The sequence below is a fragment of the Lynx rufus genome, unplaced genomic scaffold (genome assembly GCF_022079265.1).
Source record: "Lynx rufus isolate CCGP_SWC_20201006 ecotype Redwood Valley unplaced genomic scaffold, mLynRuf1.p SCAF_19, whole genome shotgun sequence".
In the NCBI taxonomy this organism is placed as follows: Eukaryota; Metazoa; Chordata; class Mammalia; order Carnivora; family Felidae; genus Lynx; species Lynx rufus.
Window position 1 is genome coordinate 28,845,465 of NW_025814833.1, and position 18,168 is coordinate 28,863,632.

The 18,168-nt window shown below is 44.3% G+C and overlaps 1 protein-coding gene across 9 annotated transcripts in view; it reads right to left on the reverse strand.

Annotated features, from left to right (window-relative positions):
- Positions 1–1,763: 1,763 nt before the first annotated feature.
- MAP7D3 (MAP7 domain containing 3) overlaps positions 1,764–18,168 on the reverse strand; it is a 32,979-nt gene continuing 16,574 nt past the window's right edge. For 3 of the 9 annotated variants that reach the window (XM_047082018.1, XM_047082020.1, XM_047082015.1), the window contains 10 exons: positions 14,959–15,563; positions 13,996–14,123; positions 13,519–13,724; positions 11,678–11,807; positions 10,124–10,256; positions 8,816–8,920; positions 7,767–7,820; positions 6,440–6,542; positions 5,163–5,361; positions 3,745–4,265 (listed from right to left, as the gene is read on the reverse strand). In XM_047082018.1, coding sequence (XP_046937974.1) covers positions 3,962–4,265; positions 5,163–5,361; positions 6,440–6,542; positions 7,767–7,820; positions 8,816–8,920; positions 10,124–10,256; positions 11,678–11,807; positions 13,519–13,724; positions 13,996–14,123; positions 14,959–15,563 — 1,967 coding nt within the window. In that variant the 3' untranslated portion in view covers positions 3,745–3,961. Of the gene's footprint in view, positions 3,175–3,744; positions 4,266–5,162; positions 5,362–6,439; positions 6,543–7,766; positions 7,821–8,815; positions 8,921–10,123; positions 10,257–11,677; positions 11,808–13,518; positions 13,725–13,995; positions 14,124–14,958; positions 15,564–18,168 lie in introns of those variants that run through there. The other 6 variants (XM_047082024.1, XM_047082019.1, XM_047082017.1 and 3 more) reach the window with 5 other exon arrangements.

Here is an 18,168-nt window from a genome sequence, read left to right on the forward strand (position 1 = left end):
ACTCAAATAACGTTAGCAATTATTTTCATCTCCGGCCCCAAACGGCATATTACCTACCATATGAACCACAAGACCCTTCCCACTCGCGAAGCGGGATGAGGTGTCGCCTCTACAATCAGCCTTGAATTTGGGCATCAGCTCTGCCTCTTCCTAGTTGTACGACATTGAACAAGTACCAATCTCCACAAGTCTGTGTCCCCCTAGGTAAAAATGGATACCCACCTTCACAGGGTTTTAAAAAGATGCCTAATAAAGTACCTGGCATCATGGCACGTGTAAACGTAACTGCAGTTATTACGAGACTGGGGGAACCCTTGGACGTACCCATCCAGGAACCCTGGAACTGGATCGGTGGAGAGGGAGACCAGCGGCAAGGTGGCCTCTCCAGGGCCTGCTTCAACGAGCCAGGCCTGCGGGGCCCGGGGCACCCAGCGGGCCACAGGGCACAGACCCCTGATGAAATGTGGCGGCCGGCCTGCCTCCAGGCTTCTGCTTCTTGGCACTGGCTCCTGCTGCCGTTCCTGCCTCGCCTCCTGATCCTCTGCCTCTTGCCCCGAGGCGTGATTCCACAGGACTAAAAGGGCACTCGGAGACCGCAGCACAAATTCACGTGAAAATGCACGCGAAGCCACACAGCAAGCTCACGGCCACCTCAGCTAAGACGCAGGACTTCGAGTCCATCTGCCACCCTCTGCAGCATCCCATACTGCACCGCGGTGGCTGCCAGGGGTCAGAGCTGTTCGAAGGCTTCGTACCTGTGCAAGATGACACAGGCGTAGGAGACATGCTCATACGTAGAACCCGCTGGCAGAAGTTAGGGACCTGTCAGGGGGAGAGATGCCAAGAGACTACCCAGAGAGGAAAGGAAACTTGAAGCAACCCTGTCCCCTAACAGGCCCGGGCACCAGCCCACGGCAAGGGGGTAAGGCTATGCCGGCGGCCACCACCTCGGAGCTGTAGACAGGGAGCTTTGGCCACGTTTCGGGTTGTGTGCACACCACACGACATCCTGCTTCAACAGCTCCGATGTGGAGCCCAACAATACGGAACGGGAAGTGGGGGTGGCTGCCACCATCTCCTAAGCGCCAGACCCCACAGACTGTAAACAAGGACCTCGCCCGATCAAAAAACCTAACAGACCAGAACGCGTTTCAAGATTGAAGACTAAGCACTTACAGGCAGATCCGAACATCCGTTTTAGCTGTGTACAGGAACAGCAAGGTCACGAACAGATGTGTACAGAAGCACAATCACTGCCCGCGCGTGCACTCACTCAAAGATGTCAAGTGTTCCCCGCCATGGCAGGCACCAAAAGCGATGCCCCTGAAGGGGCTGGGGGAGAGGGGTGGGGAGTGAATGTTTAAAGGGTACAGGTTTTCTGAGGAGGAGATAAACGTTCTAGAACCAGGTACAGGTGGTGGTTGCACAACACCGTGCATGCACTAAATGCCACCAGACTGGGACATGTTGTGAATTTCACCACAGTAAACAGATGGTTGATAACTACTGGCCTCAAGTAGAAGAAAGAGCCACCACTGGCCAGAGTAACGAGCCCTGGAAATAGGTGCAGAATTTGAAAATTCACATCTAATGTCCCAGGAGTGGAGCTCTACCAAGTCACCAAGTGGCTGAAAGGGAGCATCAGAGGATTTGCTTACCTTTTATTGAACTGCCTCTTGCCCGTGTTCAAAGCTTGGTTAACAATTGGGGTCACCTTTACACCACGCAACAATATTTTTTTGTTATTATAGTGAAAAGAAGACTTGTTTTATTTGCAAAGTTTATTTCACAGAGCACACATATGAACAGAAGAATAACGGAGTGTTCCAACATGTGACATTTGTGCAGAAAAATACCAGAAACTCATTTGTTAGGATGATTGTCTCTGCCTTCTTCATGAAAGAGCTAGTGTATAAAAATAGTTTTCAAATCTAAGGCACCAGGCTCTATCTGTAACACTGGTACAGTACACTGAATGGCAAAGAACTAAGGAATCGGAAAGAATAATTCTTTCCTTTAACTAATCCAAGACCGGTGGCTAGAAAGGAACATGGGCCTGCTTGAAACTTTGTGATTCACTACAAAACTCATCAGCAGTAGGACAACTATTGTGCATTCAAGTTTTAGTTGCTGGTTTAAGCAGAATTTGATGGATTTCAGGAAGCTATCCCAGTGTGCGTGTGTGCGCACATGCATGCAAACGTGTGTGCAAATGTGTACGTGTGTGTGTGCGCACGCGCATGCGCGCCTATCACGGCGACCAAAGAAAAGAATGGCCCTGCTCTTGTACTCACTTGCAGCCAGTGGTTAGAGAAGGCCGAGCAAGTCCGGCTCCACGTGCCAAGGCTGAGCGCAGACCGAAGGCAGGACTGGAGAGCACGAGGAGAAAAAGATGGCGCGCCAAAATCCACTGGGGGGATGACACGTGCCCCACCACACAACAGCCACATAGTGCTGCAGGCACAATAAAAACAGTGCACGTTTTTGGAAATAAACCCCCCTGTGCACTTCAAAAGGTAAGACTGATGATAAGCACAAAAGGTGCTGAACTGTCCCAAGACGACACTTTCTAGGACCCCTGGCATTTGGGAGTGCCGGGACCTGTGCGCTCCGGTGATGGCAGAGCTAAAAACATACATAACGGTAACATGGAACTTATAACTATATTTTGCAACCTCCCGTTCATTATAAACAATCTAGCAAAGCTCTTGTGAGCAATCCTGAGTTCCTCGCACCCCCCATCAAGTCGTCTATGAGATCAAATGTCAGCTTTGAATTGTTAAAGTAATGTAACTGTTAAACAGAATAAGCATTATTTTAAGAGAGAAAATTACTCCTTGGTTTAGAAACTCAAGAGTTACCACTTGATAAAAAGGCACCCTTGGTGTATACACTCACACATACCGGCTGGAAAACAAGAACAAGACAGCGGAGGTTTCTACAGACAAACAAAAACAGGTCTTTACTCAAAACCCTTGCTGTGGGCAAGAATCAAGGTGGTATGCGCATCTTTTGAGACACGTGTTAAGGTGACTGATGTTTTTCTCCTTCTTGGATAGTCATTTTCTTGGCCAGGTTCAAGTCAGAGGCAGAGAAATGTGGGGAGATGGGCCTAGCAATTGAAATCCAGAGCGGAGGATGAATCCTCCTCTGGGCTGCACGAGGTTTACATGTCTGACCAGAGGGAAAAAGAAAAGAAAGATTAGTAGAGAAGATGCTGGTTGCACAGCCACTGGGCCTCAGCCTCCCTTCGGGGTGGGCCCCGGGACCCTTGGCAACCCCCTCCCCAATCCAAGTTGCTGACACACTGGTGCCCTTGTACTAAATACTCCCCATGACTCCAACTCCCAAATAGGCCCAAGCTGCCTCTCAATTTCAAAGACAGCTTCTTGAGGAAAGAAAAGCAAAGGCCTTTTGGTTTTGGAAATTCAGGGTGAGAGAGAGACTAATTCCAAAGGCCTCACTAACCTCTGCCCTAAATGGTTACCTGTATGCTGTAAAGCAGCTTGTGGACTGGGGGCTGAAAAGAACCTATTTTATATGTCTGATAGGAAATTCGGGGCATAAAAACTAAAATCAAGTTATCTACCCTCTCAAAACCAACGTTTTAAGTTTTTAAGTGTATTTATTTATTTTGAGAGAGAGAAAAAGTGCAAGTGGGGTAGGGGCAGAGAGAAAGAGAGTGGGAGAGAGGATCCCAAGCAGGCTCTACACTATCAGTGCAGAACCCGACACGGGGCTCGAACCCACACACCGTGAGATCATGACCTAAGCCGAAGTCCGATGCTTAACCGACTGAGGCACCCAGGCGCCCCATCTCTCAAAAGCAACTTAATGGAAGCTCTTTGAGATCAACCTAGTGTTTGGATCCACCACGGTCTCCCGTCGCACCTCCGAAGTTACAAGGTGCCAAGAAAGCCCTGGAAAAGCCAAAGCAGGAGGGTTCACGGCCAACTGCCTTTCAAACAGTGTGAAGACAGGATGAGGCCTTACCCAATAGAGGAGGTACACATTTGTTTTTCTCATCATCTAAAGGCATCTGGGGACTTTGATGGAATGTGATGGAACCTTTCAGGTGGTATTTTCGGCTATCAGGAGGGATACTGGACATGAGTGACTCTGCCTCATCTCTGATGTCAACAATCTTGTCACAGATCCACTCCTGTGCCTCTGGATGTACACTTTTGTTAGGTCCCACGGTGTTGCTGGTTTCACTTGCCTTTCTGGTTTTTGTTGCTCGGCTGCTCATTCTTTTGCTGGATGGTCTGGAAAGAGAGGTTTGGGTTAGAATCCTGACTGTCCCAGAACCAAGGCTGTGTCCTGAAAGCAGCTTTATCCTTTAATTAACTTCTAAGAAATGCCTTGGAAGTAACTTAACCTTCAGAATCCTAGAATAGGAAGGCTGGAAGGGACCCTGGAAATCACAGACCACACTGGTTTCCAAATTGTGTCCTGCAAAGTCCTAGGGTTCAGCAAACACTAAGCAGGGCTAAGAGCAGCTGCGTGTGCAGGGATGCAGAAGCCCCATCCCTACTTCACTCTGACCTGAGACACAACCATGCAGTGCAGTGAGGACGAACGTGGCTCTCCTAGCTCCAGCGCTCATGCTGGCCCGACACTGCACCTCTCAGCCCATCGTGTTCCCACGGGCCCTGAAGGTTCAGTGTCTCTTTAGGGAATCCCCAGGGAGCCTTCCCTTCCAAGAATCTGTTCCCACTCTTCCAACCAAACTTCTGACCCTCAGTTTCCCCATATGTAAAATGACATCAATACTGAACTCAGAGTCACAATGAGAATTAAAATAAGCAGCAAAAGATGCCTGGTATGCAGCAGTCACTCAGTGCCCCCCCTTCCCTGATTTTAGGAGAAAATGCTAACCAGTGTGCACAAAAGCACAGCTTAGAGTCAGATGTATCTAGTTTGAATGTGGGCTCTGCCCTTTAACAGTGGGATGTTGGGCAACTAAGACCTGTAATCTCTCCGTGCCTCAGTTTCCTCATCTGTAAAAGTGAAGATGATAACCCCTGCCTAGCAAGGCTGCTGTGGGGATTACTTTGTTTCTGGAAGTGCTTGACACCGTGCTTGGTACAAACTAAGACCTCAGTCACTAATCTCATGTAGGACTCCCACCGAGTGTATTCTGATAGGCTCACTGGACTCACCTGGTACCCTTCGCCTGAGTCAAAGGGTTTTTCGCACTTTTTTGTCTGAAGGTTTTCATGTCGCCATTAAAAAATGTTTTTGTCTCTCTATGGACTTGGCCAGAAGTGGCGTCTAAAAACACCAGCTTGGGAGTGTTCTTCTTCATGTTTTTAAAATGTGTTTTGAATTTTGTGGATGAATCCATGCCATTTATAAAGGCTTGGAAAAAGAAAGGAAGAAGATTAAAACTGGAGTTTCAACAATGCAGACAACAAGAGGCAAAGGCCATGATCCTGCCGGGCCGGAGTACGGCCGGCCACATAAAGGCAGGAGGAAGAGCCATGCAGCAGTATTCTGGGGCGTAAGCCGCCACCCGGCACACAGGCCCACTCTGGCCTCAAACCACAAAGGGGCCACCTCTCAGGAACTTGCCCTCTTTCCTCTGCCGGGCAAGACAGGCCAGAGGGCAGAGGGCAGCAGGCAGCATGCTTCTTACCCCTCCTCCTGACTGCCCACCTCGCCAACCCCGCCTGTTCTTTTAGCCTTGATGCCAGGGCTCCCTCTACCTTCAGCTTTCCTCAGCGCCCCGAGCTGACCCTACACCTGGCCCTGCTCCTACTGCTCACCGTATTCGGGCTGGCCAGCTTGTGGCAGGGTCACCGTCTGCTCCTACGTCTGTCTCCCCACAGGCTCTCCTGGGGCCGCACCTCCTCCTGTCTGTATCCCTGGTACCCAGAACGCCTGACTTGTGTGTTCATATCCACTTGTGGGGTAAAACGTGGACAACAGTGTTCTCTCAAGTTCCTAGTACTGCTGCCATAAAGTGGTTCCTACTCAGAAGGGAATCTGCCATACATTTCAGAGAACACTCAGATCACGACAGGAATCCTATTTTTCTCAGTGAGGTGGAAAGTGGCATTCCACCTGTCATCAGTCATGGATGCCATGTGAGGCCCTGAGCTGTGACATGCTCGTAACCCTCACATTCAGTTACGAGCTACCACCTACACTGTAATGGCACAACCTGCAAAACAAGAACAGTCGCTGCTGTAGCAGCCTTTATTGAGAGTTTCCTACGTGTCAGGTGCTCTTAGCACTACATGGATTATCCCATTGCAGTCTCGTGCTACGCTAGGAAGAGAACATTCACTTCCCCTTTTTCAGGTAGGAAGACTGAGTACAGAGAGGTTCAGTAAGTTGCCCAAAGCCACACAGCTCAGAAGCAGAGGAGCCTCTGGATGAACCCAGGCAGTTAACTCTTAAATGGTGACGAACAGAACTCAAAAGGCAAGCAAACCTGATGGATGTAGGTCATCGAAGGAGTCATCGTCGCTTTCTGACTCGTCCTCATCATCTGCTTCGTCCTCCTCATATGTGTTGTCACCGAATGTTTCTGCAGCCTACGATGAGAAAAAAAGTCATGGTTACATCTAATCTTCGATTATCCTCACTTGGTTATTTCAAAGAAAACAGATTTCATGCCGGACTGCTGCCTAATTTTAATTAAGAGATAAAAAATCTAAACTCTTTGGCCCCAAAGAGTGGCCCTAGTTGTGGCCCTAGTTGTGTCTTTCAGTTAGGGAAAGACACTCAAGGGTGGGAGCCAAGGAACAATGCTTTGGGCTGGCATGTGGCCTCTCTGTGTGCTCCGAGCCCTAACTAAGCCAAGGAAGGGACGATTGATAAATAGCTAAAAAAAGTTCTTGGCTGCTGCTTGAGCCAGTGGGCTAAATGATCTTTCAGATGGTGACTCCCTGCACTTTCCAGAAATGACATTTCTATTCTGAATTTTCAGGATATGGATGACCATGCTGGGGAACTGTAAACAACCAAAATATCAATCTTGTTGCACAAAGGGTAAAGGGCACAGACTCTGGAGGAAAGGGGTCTTAGATGCATCAAAAGACAGGATGCTGGGGTATAGAGATAGACCCCCAAAAAGCATACCATAAATGAAAAAAATTACCATAAATGAAAAAAAAAACCACTGAATCTGAGCTCACTAAAATGAACTTCTGTTCAGCACGAGGCATTCTGAGAGTACGAGGCGAACTACAGCAATACCTACACATTGACAGGGCTCATAACTCGAGCAGGTAAAAACTCCTACACATCAGTAAGAAAGAGGCCAGCCGCCAAACAGAAACATGGGCAAGGGACTTGATAAGGCGCTTCATCAAAGCAGATCTTCAAATGGCCAAAAAGCAGATGAAAAGGCACTCGACTCCATTAATCATCAAAAAATATTAATAGATTCAATAGTGTGCAAATTAAGAACTTCTATCCAATAGAAGACAGCATTAAGACACGCCACAAATAAACTGGGAGAAGATATATGCAGTCCATATAAGCAAGAAAGTAGTGGCATCCACATTTTAAGAACTACAAGTGAGAAAAAGACAAATCAACCCAAAAGTTTTGGGCAGAGACCTGAATAAGCATCTCACACAAGAAAAAACATGACAGCTAAAGATAGGAGAACATGCTCAACCTCTTTAATATTTAATCAGAGACATGCGAGTGTGATACTTTAATTACCACCAGACTGGCAAGAATGAAAAAGTCGGCAAGAAGGTGAAGCAACAGGAATTCTTAGGCACCGCTGGCAGGAACGCATAGACTACCTGTGAGGTATTTGAATATGTCTTTCTTGTCCGCTTCATAATTTCCTCAATTCTCTAAAGGAAAATAAAAATTCAAACACGAAAACAGATTAAAAACAAAACAGTGGTCCTGAAGAAGTTGATTACTTCTGTTTCCCATAAGTGGACAGTGTCAGTTGACTGCTCCCAAGCCACAGACTTAGCAGACAAGAGACCCTACGGCGGCCACCAGAATCCTTCCAATCCCAGTTTCAGTCGGTCCAGAAAATGTCTTGAGTGGGTACTAGCTATCCTAACACACAGATCCAATGACTTCTCACTCCGAAGTTCATAGACTTAGACACCCATTACTTAAACTAAGCATGTATTGCTGCAAACCAGTGAGGACTTTTTAATGTACTTTAGTCTGAATAGACCACGAGTGAAGCAGATATTAATGAAAAGACTGCACCCCACTGATGCGACACTATCAGAACTTTCTTGCTGGAAAGAGCGCACACCCAGGAGGGAAATTTCTCCCTGGTGCACACTTCCTTCCCTGAAGGTGAGGAGAACTGTAGCTCTCTGGCCTCCTCAGGGCGACCTCCATCTCTCAACAGAGGCCTTGCAGCCTGGGCCGGGGCCTTCTCTGCTCCCAGACGAGCCAATTAAGTTGCACAAAGGGAGGCCCTACCTTACAAACAGCCTGTGTGTTGGCCTTTCAGAGAAGCCTGCACCCTTCTGTTTCCTTTGCTCAAGCTGCTGCAATTTCCAGCCTAGTTTAGAAGACACTAACTTCCATCAACCCCTCCCAACGACTGGAGTGATTCTATTCAAACGAACTCCGTTTCCAGAGGTCAGTGAATATGGAGGTGTCACTGTAATGGTCACCAGTGGTCCATGATGGAGAGGTATGGTAAGAGAAGACCATTCTATGCAGGAAGGGTGAGATCCTTGGATTAGAGAGTTCTAGTGGGAAAACCACCAGAGGCTAGCGTACCACTTATTTGTGATTTTTGAAGAACACGTTTTGATATCATGTGCCCAACATTTTTCCAAAAAGAACCAAACTCCCAAAACAGAAAGAGTACCTTTTTTCTTTCTAATCTCTCCTGCAAATTCTGTAACATAATTCTCTCGTGCTCCTTCTTGCGTTTGTCAGCCTCCTCATCAGCTTTTATTTTGGTGTCCCCCTTCTAGAAAATTTGTATAAAAATACCATTTTGATCTCAATATATGAGTGATAACCAAGAACATCAGTTGAAAAAGTTAAATAGTAAAATGTTATCTGGCATAAAAGAATGTAACCTTTTGACTGACAGTACCTATATGCACAACATTCATGAATTACCAATTTTCAAAGCATTAGCTAAAATGCACAAAACTAGGCTATTATCTTGAGGATTTAGAAGCCATGTCAGTCCCCTCCAGGACCCAGGGTTATCATTAGTGGTTACCAGGCCGCTATAGTTTGAAAGTATGTAGCTATCCATGAACACAGCAACAGGAGCTGAAAAGTCTTACACCTTTCAAAAGCACCGAAAGGATCCTTAAAGGTAGTTCTAGAGGAATGCGAACGCACACAATCATTTATGTAACATATACCTGATTTTACTAAGGGATAGGCTAAAAATGGAATATAAAGTGGACTATGTTAATAATTCAAACTGAGTACAGTCTGAGCTCAGTTTGTGGATTTATTTACCTAGTGATTTGAATTTGCATGGGTGAGACATTATTGGAAAATTGGAGGACTTTATTCTTTTCTAAATTTTGTTAAAGTTTATTTTGAGAGAGAGCATGCACTTGAGTGGGGGAGGGGCAGAGAGCCAGGGAGTGAGAAAATCCCAAGCAGGCTCCTCACTGTCAGTGTAGAGACTGACACGAGGCTCAATCCCATGAACCGTGAGATCAGGACCTGAGCTGAAATCAAGAGTTGGACATTTAACCCACTGGGCCACACAGGCGCCCCATGGAGGGCTTTGAACTTTTAGGGGTATTCGTACTTTTTATCATCTGTGCTGGAAGTGTGTCTGGAGTGCGGCTGTGAGTGTTGCCACAGAATGCAGGGTCAGAAAAACTCACTTAGGACATTTAATCTGTGAGCAATTTGATTTTCTGAAGCCAAGCTGCAATGTTGTTTATGTAGACAAAATAAAACACTACTAATCTATAATTTGCTGCTTTCTGCTTCAGTTGCACTTGGAGAATCTTCTAGGATTGTGCCAAGGGTGGCTGAGAATGACCTGCAGCAGCACCAAGCAATGGCTAGACTGTGCTGGAAAAATGCAACCAGAGAAGCCTGCATCTGGTCCTCCCTTTTCTTGGACAAAGGCTGCCTCGGGCTTCCACTGAATTTTAGAACCTGGTCACCCGCCGATAGAGTGGATACAGCAAACCTGTAGCAGCACTTTCTGGTCTTCCGGATCTGTACATCCTTTCTTCATTTCATCGCGTCTTTGTCCATCTTCGAGTTTTGAGAACTCTTCTCCTTGGGTGTCAACTCCTTTCTCTGCCATTTCCTTCACCTTCCTAATGACACAATATTTAAACAATTCTTAGTATTTGTCTCGGTCTCTACCACACAGAGGTTGCAGGAGTACATGCTTTTCAGTCACCTCTGTACCCAACGCGGGGCTTAAAATGACCCTGAAATTAAGAGTCACATGCTCCACCGAGTCAGCCAGGTGACCCTGGACGTGCACTTTTATAGTGGAACTGCTTGTGTATAGGAACACAACTTACATTTTCTGTGTTGTTACTGTACAAAATTTGCCCAATTTCACCCTTTTTAAATGTGGGAAACCAGCTCTTGGGAGTAGAAAGATTTCTATCAAATAATGGGCCACTCTGCATTCTAAAATGAGAGAAAGAAAAACATTCCTTAACTATTTTAGACACATGGGACCCTCCAAAAGGCCTTATTTACACATATGTAATTTAAAGGAGGGTCTGGTGGTGCCCAGGGGAAAGCCCCATCCACAATGACGGGTACGCAGGGGTTTTAAAACGTTAAATTAGCTGTTTACATGAAGTGATGAATGATGGCCTTCCAGTTAACAGTTTTTGCTATTTACAACATCCCCTTCTCCTTTCTTCCAAACTCATTTAAAGTACACTGAAAGCATGTGACTGCATTTCAAATACTTACCACTTAAAAAACAACTCAGGACTGTAGTTATTCTTCGCAGGCAGTAGGTAGGTTTATATCCCAGAGCCCTAAATCAAGTGAGCTTCAAGAGTGAGGGTTGGGGTGCCTGGGTGGCTCAGTTGGTTGAGCATCTGACTCTTGCTTTTGGCTCAGGTCATGATCCCAGGGTCACAGGATCGAGCCCCACATCAGGCTCCACGCTGAGTATGGAGCCTGCCTAAGATTCTCTCCCTCTCTCCCTCTCTCTCTCCCTCCCTCCCTCCCTCTGCCCTTCCCCCTCTTGCGCTCTAAGACTGAGGGTAAAGAAACCTTGAGATGGAATCAGAATGAACACAACTGTACATGAGGTTTGCTGCTCACAGGAAAGCCTTCCAGCAATGACTGAGGAGATTCAGGCGTCACAAAGGTCACTGGAAAGCCCCTCTAGCAAAACATGAGGAAGTATACTTTCCAGGCTTACAAATTCTAAAGTTACAAAAGAGTTTTGAAACAAAGGGGTGGACTCCAATGAATGCCAACCGAAACAGTCTGGCATGATCACCCAGATGTTCCTGCCGAGATATGGGACCCCGACACAAGTTCTGGTCTCAAGCATCTTTACAGTACAACTTAATGACACATGATGCACAGATACTAAGGACAACTATACCATTTACCTACACACCAGCATCCTCTCTGCTAGACAGGCTTCCCACATTTGTTCTGAAGGCAAGGAGTCACTTCTGATTCACAGTAAAGAAAAAGTCAGTTACTCGTTGATTTTTCATATTATTTATAATACATTTAACCTGAGGGTACCTACCTTTCCTCTGTTTCCTTTTGTAGTCTTTCTTCTTTTTCTCTTTGTTCACGAGCAAGGCGCCGTTTCTCTGCCAAAATTTTTGTTGCCTCCTCAGCATTCATAGTCCCTGGTGTGCTTTTACTACTAGGCTCTAGTTGAAATCAACACAACATGCAAAACAGTTAGCTTAGGGAACTTCATACCTCTAAGCCCAATAAAGAGGTGCGAGACAACCAACAATATTAAAAACTCAATATATACATGGTCCAGATTTTATCAATAACATGCAATCTGTAAGTAAGTGATCAAAAGAACAGATTTTGTTCAAAACCTCAATCCCGTTCCCAATAACAGAAGTAGCAGTCTGTTTCTTTTTAACATCCCCTTGCTCCAAAATAATGTACTCCCACTTTGGTTTAGCTGTTTTGAGAGTGACCTAAAATGACCCTATGGGAAAAAAGATTAAGACGCACTGAACACAGAGGAAGACAAACTTATGCCCAGTCTATATGAAGTATACAAATACTTGACTAGACAAGAACATACCCAGCATACATTTTGAAATTTGTGCATAATTTTCACTAAATAACTACTGTTTAAATGAATGTTGGTAATAGTGAGTTATTATATTTGATTGGTCATAAAGTGGCTAACTACATAACCAAAGAAACCAAGACTATCAGTAAAATAAGGTGACCACATGGGGGCATGCTGTAATGTTTCAGTCCATGTGATGACTATTTTTTTTTAATTTCTTTTAATGTTTTTATTTATTTTTGAAGGAGAGAGAGAGAGACAGAGCATGAGCGGGGGAGGAGCAGAGAGAGGGGGAGACACAGAATCAGAAGCAGGCTCCGAGCTGTCAGCACAGAGCCCGACGCGGGGCTCGAACCCACAAACTGTGAGATCATGACCTGAGCCGAAGCTGGACGCTCAACCAACTGAGCCACCCAGGTGCCCCATGTGATGACTATTTTAAATAAATCACATATTGGGGTGTGCCTGGATGGATCAGTCAGTTAAGCATCTGACTCTTGATTTCAGCTCAGGTCAAGATCTCGTGGTTCATGAGTTCAAGCCCCACATCGGGGCTTCTCTCGAATCCCCACATTGGGATTCTCTCTCTCTCCTTCTCTTTCTGCCCCTCCCAAGCGCTCTCACTCTCTCAAAATAAATCACTTTAAAAATAAATAAGTAAATAACATATGAAAATGAGGATCTTAAGACATCAGGAATGAATAATTTGCAATAAAATTATTATTCCTGTCATAAAGAAATCACTGTGGAATTCCTTCAAAAAACAAAATTTACTAGTGTACTTAAAATTAAATAATGGCAAAAAAACAAAGTAAAATAAAATAAAATAAAGTAATGTCTATGGACATTAAGAACATGTCACAGGCAAAATGCCAATATGGGACTTTTAGGAACCCACATACTGCTCAGACACATTATGGTGTATGTGTGGAAACGGACCTTCAGCTCCTGATGGAAATCCACTCAGCCACATATGGCCAGATGTGCTCTCCCCAAAGATGGACAATACCTTAGGGCCATTCACAGAACCATCCACTATCAAAGCTGGAAGGGACCCCTAGGGATCACCTACAGCAATGCACTCATCTAATCAGTACTTTTAACATTAGTTCCAAAAATGGATTTTCCGCAACAAGGGGGTGGGGGGAAGAAGCTCTGGCAAGGAAAAGTAAGCAGTGTGCCAATGACTGGCTAAATTCTCTTCATCAAAAGAAAGCTTACACCCTAAAGTTCTCAGAATTGGGGAATAAAACAAAGGTGACCATTTCTAACTACCTTAAGACTTCCCGTGTTGCCAAAATAAACTTCTCAGTGAAGGAACTTACCTTCACAGACCGTCTGCTTTTGGCTCACAGCTTCAGAGCTGCTAGTGGTTTTAGGAACTGCTTCTCTTTTCTTTCCAAGAGTGCCTAACACATTTTGCACAAGTAGGTTACGCTGAACAGGAATTACTTTGTAACAAAGGGAAGGTTGTGACTGTTTTGACCTGACAGGTGATGGGGACGGGGGGCGATTCTTCTGCATTTGCCTGCTGAGAAAAAGTAACCATTAGTGGGGGAAGTTGGATACGGTTTTGTAGTAGATATGTGTACAAATAAAGTAAACACATTAGTTTATAATGTGCCATTTCATAAAATATAATGTCTTGGTACTAGGAGATATTTTCTAACAGAAGTCAGTCCATTTTTGAAGATTTTTTCCTATTTACAATGCATACTACCATTATTTCCTTTATGAAACACTGATGTGACATTTATCCTGGTAAAACACCTATCAGGAACAGTTGCAATTAAGCTACTTACTTAACACTGATGGGAGAGGGTGGGCGCCACCCACTTGCAGGAGAAGATGGCCATTTATAACATGGTATGTGTGACGATGGGCGCTTCTTTGTACCAGGGTTGGAGGGCTGTTTGTCCATTTCTGGTTTCTGAACAGAGCCAATACAGTCAGATTAAGAGATCAGCATTTACCTTTCTGCAGCTGGCTTGCCTTTTTAAGACCAACATACCCTGAACATATAATACAATTTTAGCTCCTTAAAAGGAGCTTTTCAAGCATGAGAATTAGACACAGATATGTTCTTCTAGACTAACAATTCAGATTATGAATTTCAAGAAGTTCACAGAAATAATTAAAAACAAATCTTTCCCCTCAAAACCTGATTCTATTTCTAAATCCTAATTAAAGGTTTGTAATATTTCTTTTTGAACTTCTCTTCAGTTTAGAAATAGTTCCTGTAGGGGCACCTGGGTGGCTCAGTGGGTTAAGCGGCCGACTTCAGCTCAGGTCATGAGCTCGCGGTCAGTGAGTTCGAGCCCCGCGTCGGGCTCTGTGCTGACAGCTCAGAGCCTGGAGCCTGTTTCAGATTCTGTGTCTCCCTCTCTCTGACCCTCCCCCATTCATGCTCTGTCTCTCTCTGTCTCAAAAATGAATAAACGTTAAAAAAAATTAAAAAAAAAAAAAAAGAAATAGTTCCTGTAACAGTTATACTTCCTCCTTTCTACTAAAAACTAATATTCCAGCTTTGAGGGGAAACTGGTACAATGAGTATCATCCTTTTAAATCATTAAAGTGGCTTATCCTATATAACTGATTTTATTGCAGAATACTATCTAAGAACTTGCTTGTGTTGTGAAACTTGACCTATCATGACCTACACAACTAAATACACAGATTTTAACAGAAAATTGGGCAATAAAAGGCACTTAATAAACCTGTGGAAAATCTCTCACTTTCACCTTGGAAGATGTTTCCACGCTCACCTCCAGGAAGGCCTCGGGGGATGCTTCCACACTCTCTTCGGGGAGCGTTTCCACACTAGCCTTGGGGGACGCTGCCATACCAGCCTTGGTAGATGCCTCCACGCTTGCTTCAGATGACACTTGCATGCTCCCATCAGGGGATGCATCCGTGCTCATCTCAAGAGACGAGTCCATGCTCACCTCGGGGGATGGGTCCACGCTCACCTCGAGGGACATGTCCACGCTCACTTCCGGGGATGTTTCCACGCTATCAGGGAGTGCTTCCGCACCTGCTTGAACTGATGCTTCCACACTCCCTTCAGGGGACCCTTCCATGCTTGCCTGGGGGGTTGCTTCATTCACCTCGGGGGCCGCCTCCATGTTCGCCTCGGGGTCCACTTCCACACTCACCTTGGGGATCGCTCCCACATTCACATTGGAGGCCACTTCCATACTCGTGCTCGCCTTGGGGGGCGCTTCCACCTTCGCCTTGGGGAGTGCTCCCACTTTCTCCTGGGGAGGCACAGCCATTGCTGACTTGCGAAGCACTATGGTATTCTTCAATTCATCACTGCTATGGCCACGCAGGGGCGTGGCCACATACTGTAGTACAGGATAGCGGTTGCCTGTGGGTGAATGAGGACAGAATGAAATTCTCTACACTTAGCAACCTGACGACAAGGCAGAAACACACCTTGTTAACAGTAGAAGAACAGGAAGAGAGAAAAGAGACCGTGTTTATTAGGAAACTGCAGGGATTACACCCAACACAGAAGCATTTAGTGAAATGGATCACAGACACAGGACAAAAGTATCACAAAGTTGGTACTTCAGAAGTGCCACCATCAAGAGGCGTCGTGAAAGCAACAGTCTACTATAGATGAAGAGGACGCGTCTCCCAAGTTGATGTTTGCAATAAGCTATTTATCTTTTTTTTTTTTTAAGTTTGAGAGCGAAAGCAAGAGTGAGAGCATGCGCGTGAGCAAGGGAGGGCCAGAGAGAGAGAAACCCAAGCAGGCTCCATGCTGTTAGCGTGGAGTCAGACACGATGCTGGAACCCACGAACCGTGAGATCACGACCTGAACCGAAATCAAGAGTAGGATGCTTAACTGACTGAGCCACCCAGGCTCCCTGCCATTTCTCATTTAATCATACTACGGTTGAGTGATTTTCATAAAACATTACAAGATGTTCAACACTTTTTAAAAGTAATCTAAAACAACTTAACCAGGGCCAGGGATCTTACGATTACAAGTGATTATGCAAGGAATTCTATATATGGCTATTTTGGAATATAATATAAAAAGAGCATTTTCTCACCCATAATAAAAACTATAATAACACATTAATCAGAACGGGCTGGATTTTCAAGGTCTCTTCCAGATTTCACAATCTAAATATTTTCTGCCTAATAAATGGATAAAAATGGTAATACTCGGTACCAGCAAAGAAGGTGGAAAGTGGTAATAGCAACGTTGGGAAAGAGGCAGCCCCACACTACTGGTGAGGTCGTGGATTTGCACATGTTCCTGGTAGGGGGGATTGGGGCAATAATGTATCAAAAGCCATTACAAAGTTCATAGTCTTTGTTGCCACAATTTCATTTCTAGGTCTATCCTTAAGAAAAAAAATCAGATATGAAAATGTATGCAATAGGGTTACTTATTATAGCACTATTGATAATATTGAAACAATGAGAACTATAATCCGAATATTCAACAGGAAATTTAGATAATACTGACAGTCATTCAGAGTATTAATATACAATTTCTGGACACAGAAAAGGATATATATCCAGATTAAACAAAAGCAGATTATAACCCTATCTTGTGAAGAAAATATATAAACAAATATTCAGTCATGAGTGGGCTATTGGGATAATAGTAAATTATATTTAAAATTTTCTCTACACTACGCATTGCTTGTATAATAAAGTAAGTATTGTTTTTAAATTTTTTAGTTTTATTTATTTTGAGAGAGAGAGAGAGAGAGAGAGAGAGCATGAGCAGGGAAGGGGCAGAGAGAGGGAAAGAGAGAGAATCCCAAGCGGGGCTCAAAATTACAAACCGTGAGATGATGACCTGAGCTGAAATCAAGAGTCAGATGCTTCAACCAACTGAGCTGCCCAGGCGCCCGCACCCCGAAAAGTAACTGTTTTTTAAAAAGTATTTGGTGATAGCTTTCTTAAGACTTGGTAAATCTGTCACTTCCTCTGTAAACTTTTACATGATCTCATCAAATAACCAAAATAGAACAAATTACCAAAGACTGACGACTCATGAATAAAAAATGTGACTAAGTTAAATGTTTTTAGGCCCTCATTTTGGTGGAAAAAGTATTATATTTACACATTGTATGTACCTAAACAGTCACATGATTTAACATTGACAGTTTGCACTAAGAAAATATGTTAAATGTAATAACTAGATTTCTATTAGCTATAGAAATTTAAGATAAGATACTGCATTTTCAATGGAAGTAAAATATTAAACAAAAATAAAAGCAATAAAAGAAATATCTTACAGTAGACTGGAGGGAGAGTGGCAGAAAATAATCTGACATCCTATAATGAGGCATAAACAAATTCAGAAATTGGAACCAAAAGAACTAAAGCTGCACTACCAGAAAGTCTGTGACAGCATTCTGATTTATTTTACTAATCATATGAATAACAAAGAAGAAAAAAACAAAGGTGCTGGGGTAAATTCTGGGGAAAAAAAGTGGAGGAAAAAAGAAAGAAAAGAATGATGGGAACAGTGCATTTTACCCTCCACAGGCATGTCTGACACTTTATGTGACCTGCAAGTGAGAAAATCCACCTAAGCCTGAAGACTGTTCTTACTTTACTAACAATCTTTATGTCCTTAATTAAAAGCTAAAGAGCAGATCAGTGTTACTCTTCCATATTTTAGGAAAAAAAGTTGGGTGAGGTAGAAAACTTTCTCCCTCTATATTGTAAGTTTCCAGATACTTTTAACATCCAGTACTTCTTACAGTGCTGTGACACATTTAAGCACAGGTTGAAAAACCCATAGAGCTTTTAAAAACTTAGGGGTGCCTGGCTGGCTCAGTTGGAAGAGCATGCCACCCTCGACCTCGGGGTTCTAAGTTCGAGCCCCCTATGTTGGGTGTAAAGATTACTTTAAAAATTCTTTTAAAAAATCATGTAAAAGTGTAACAACCACCATAATTACCTATCTCATCCTATAAATTACCCATTACCCAGATAA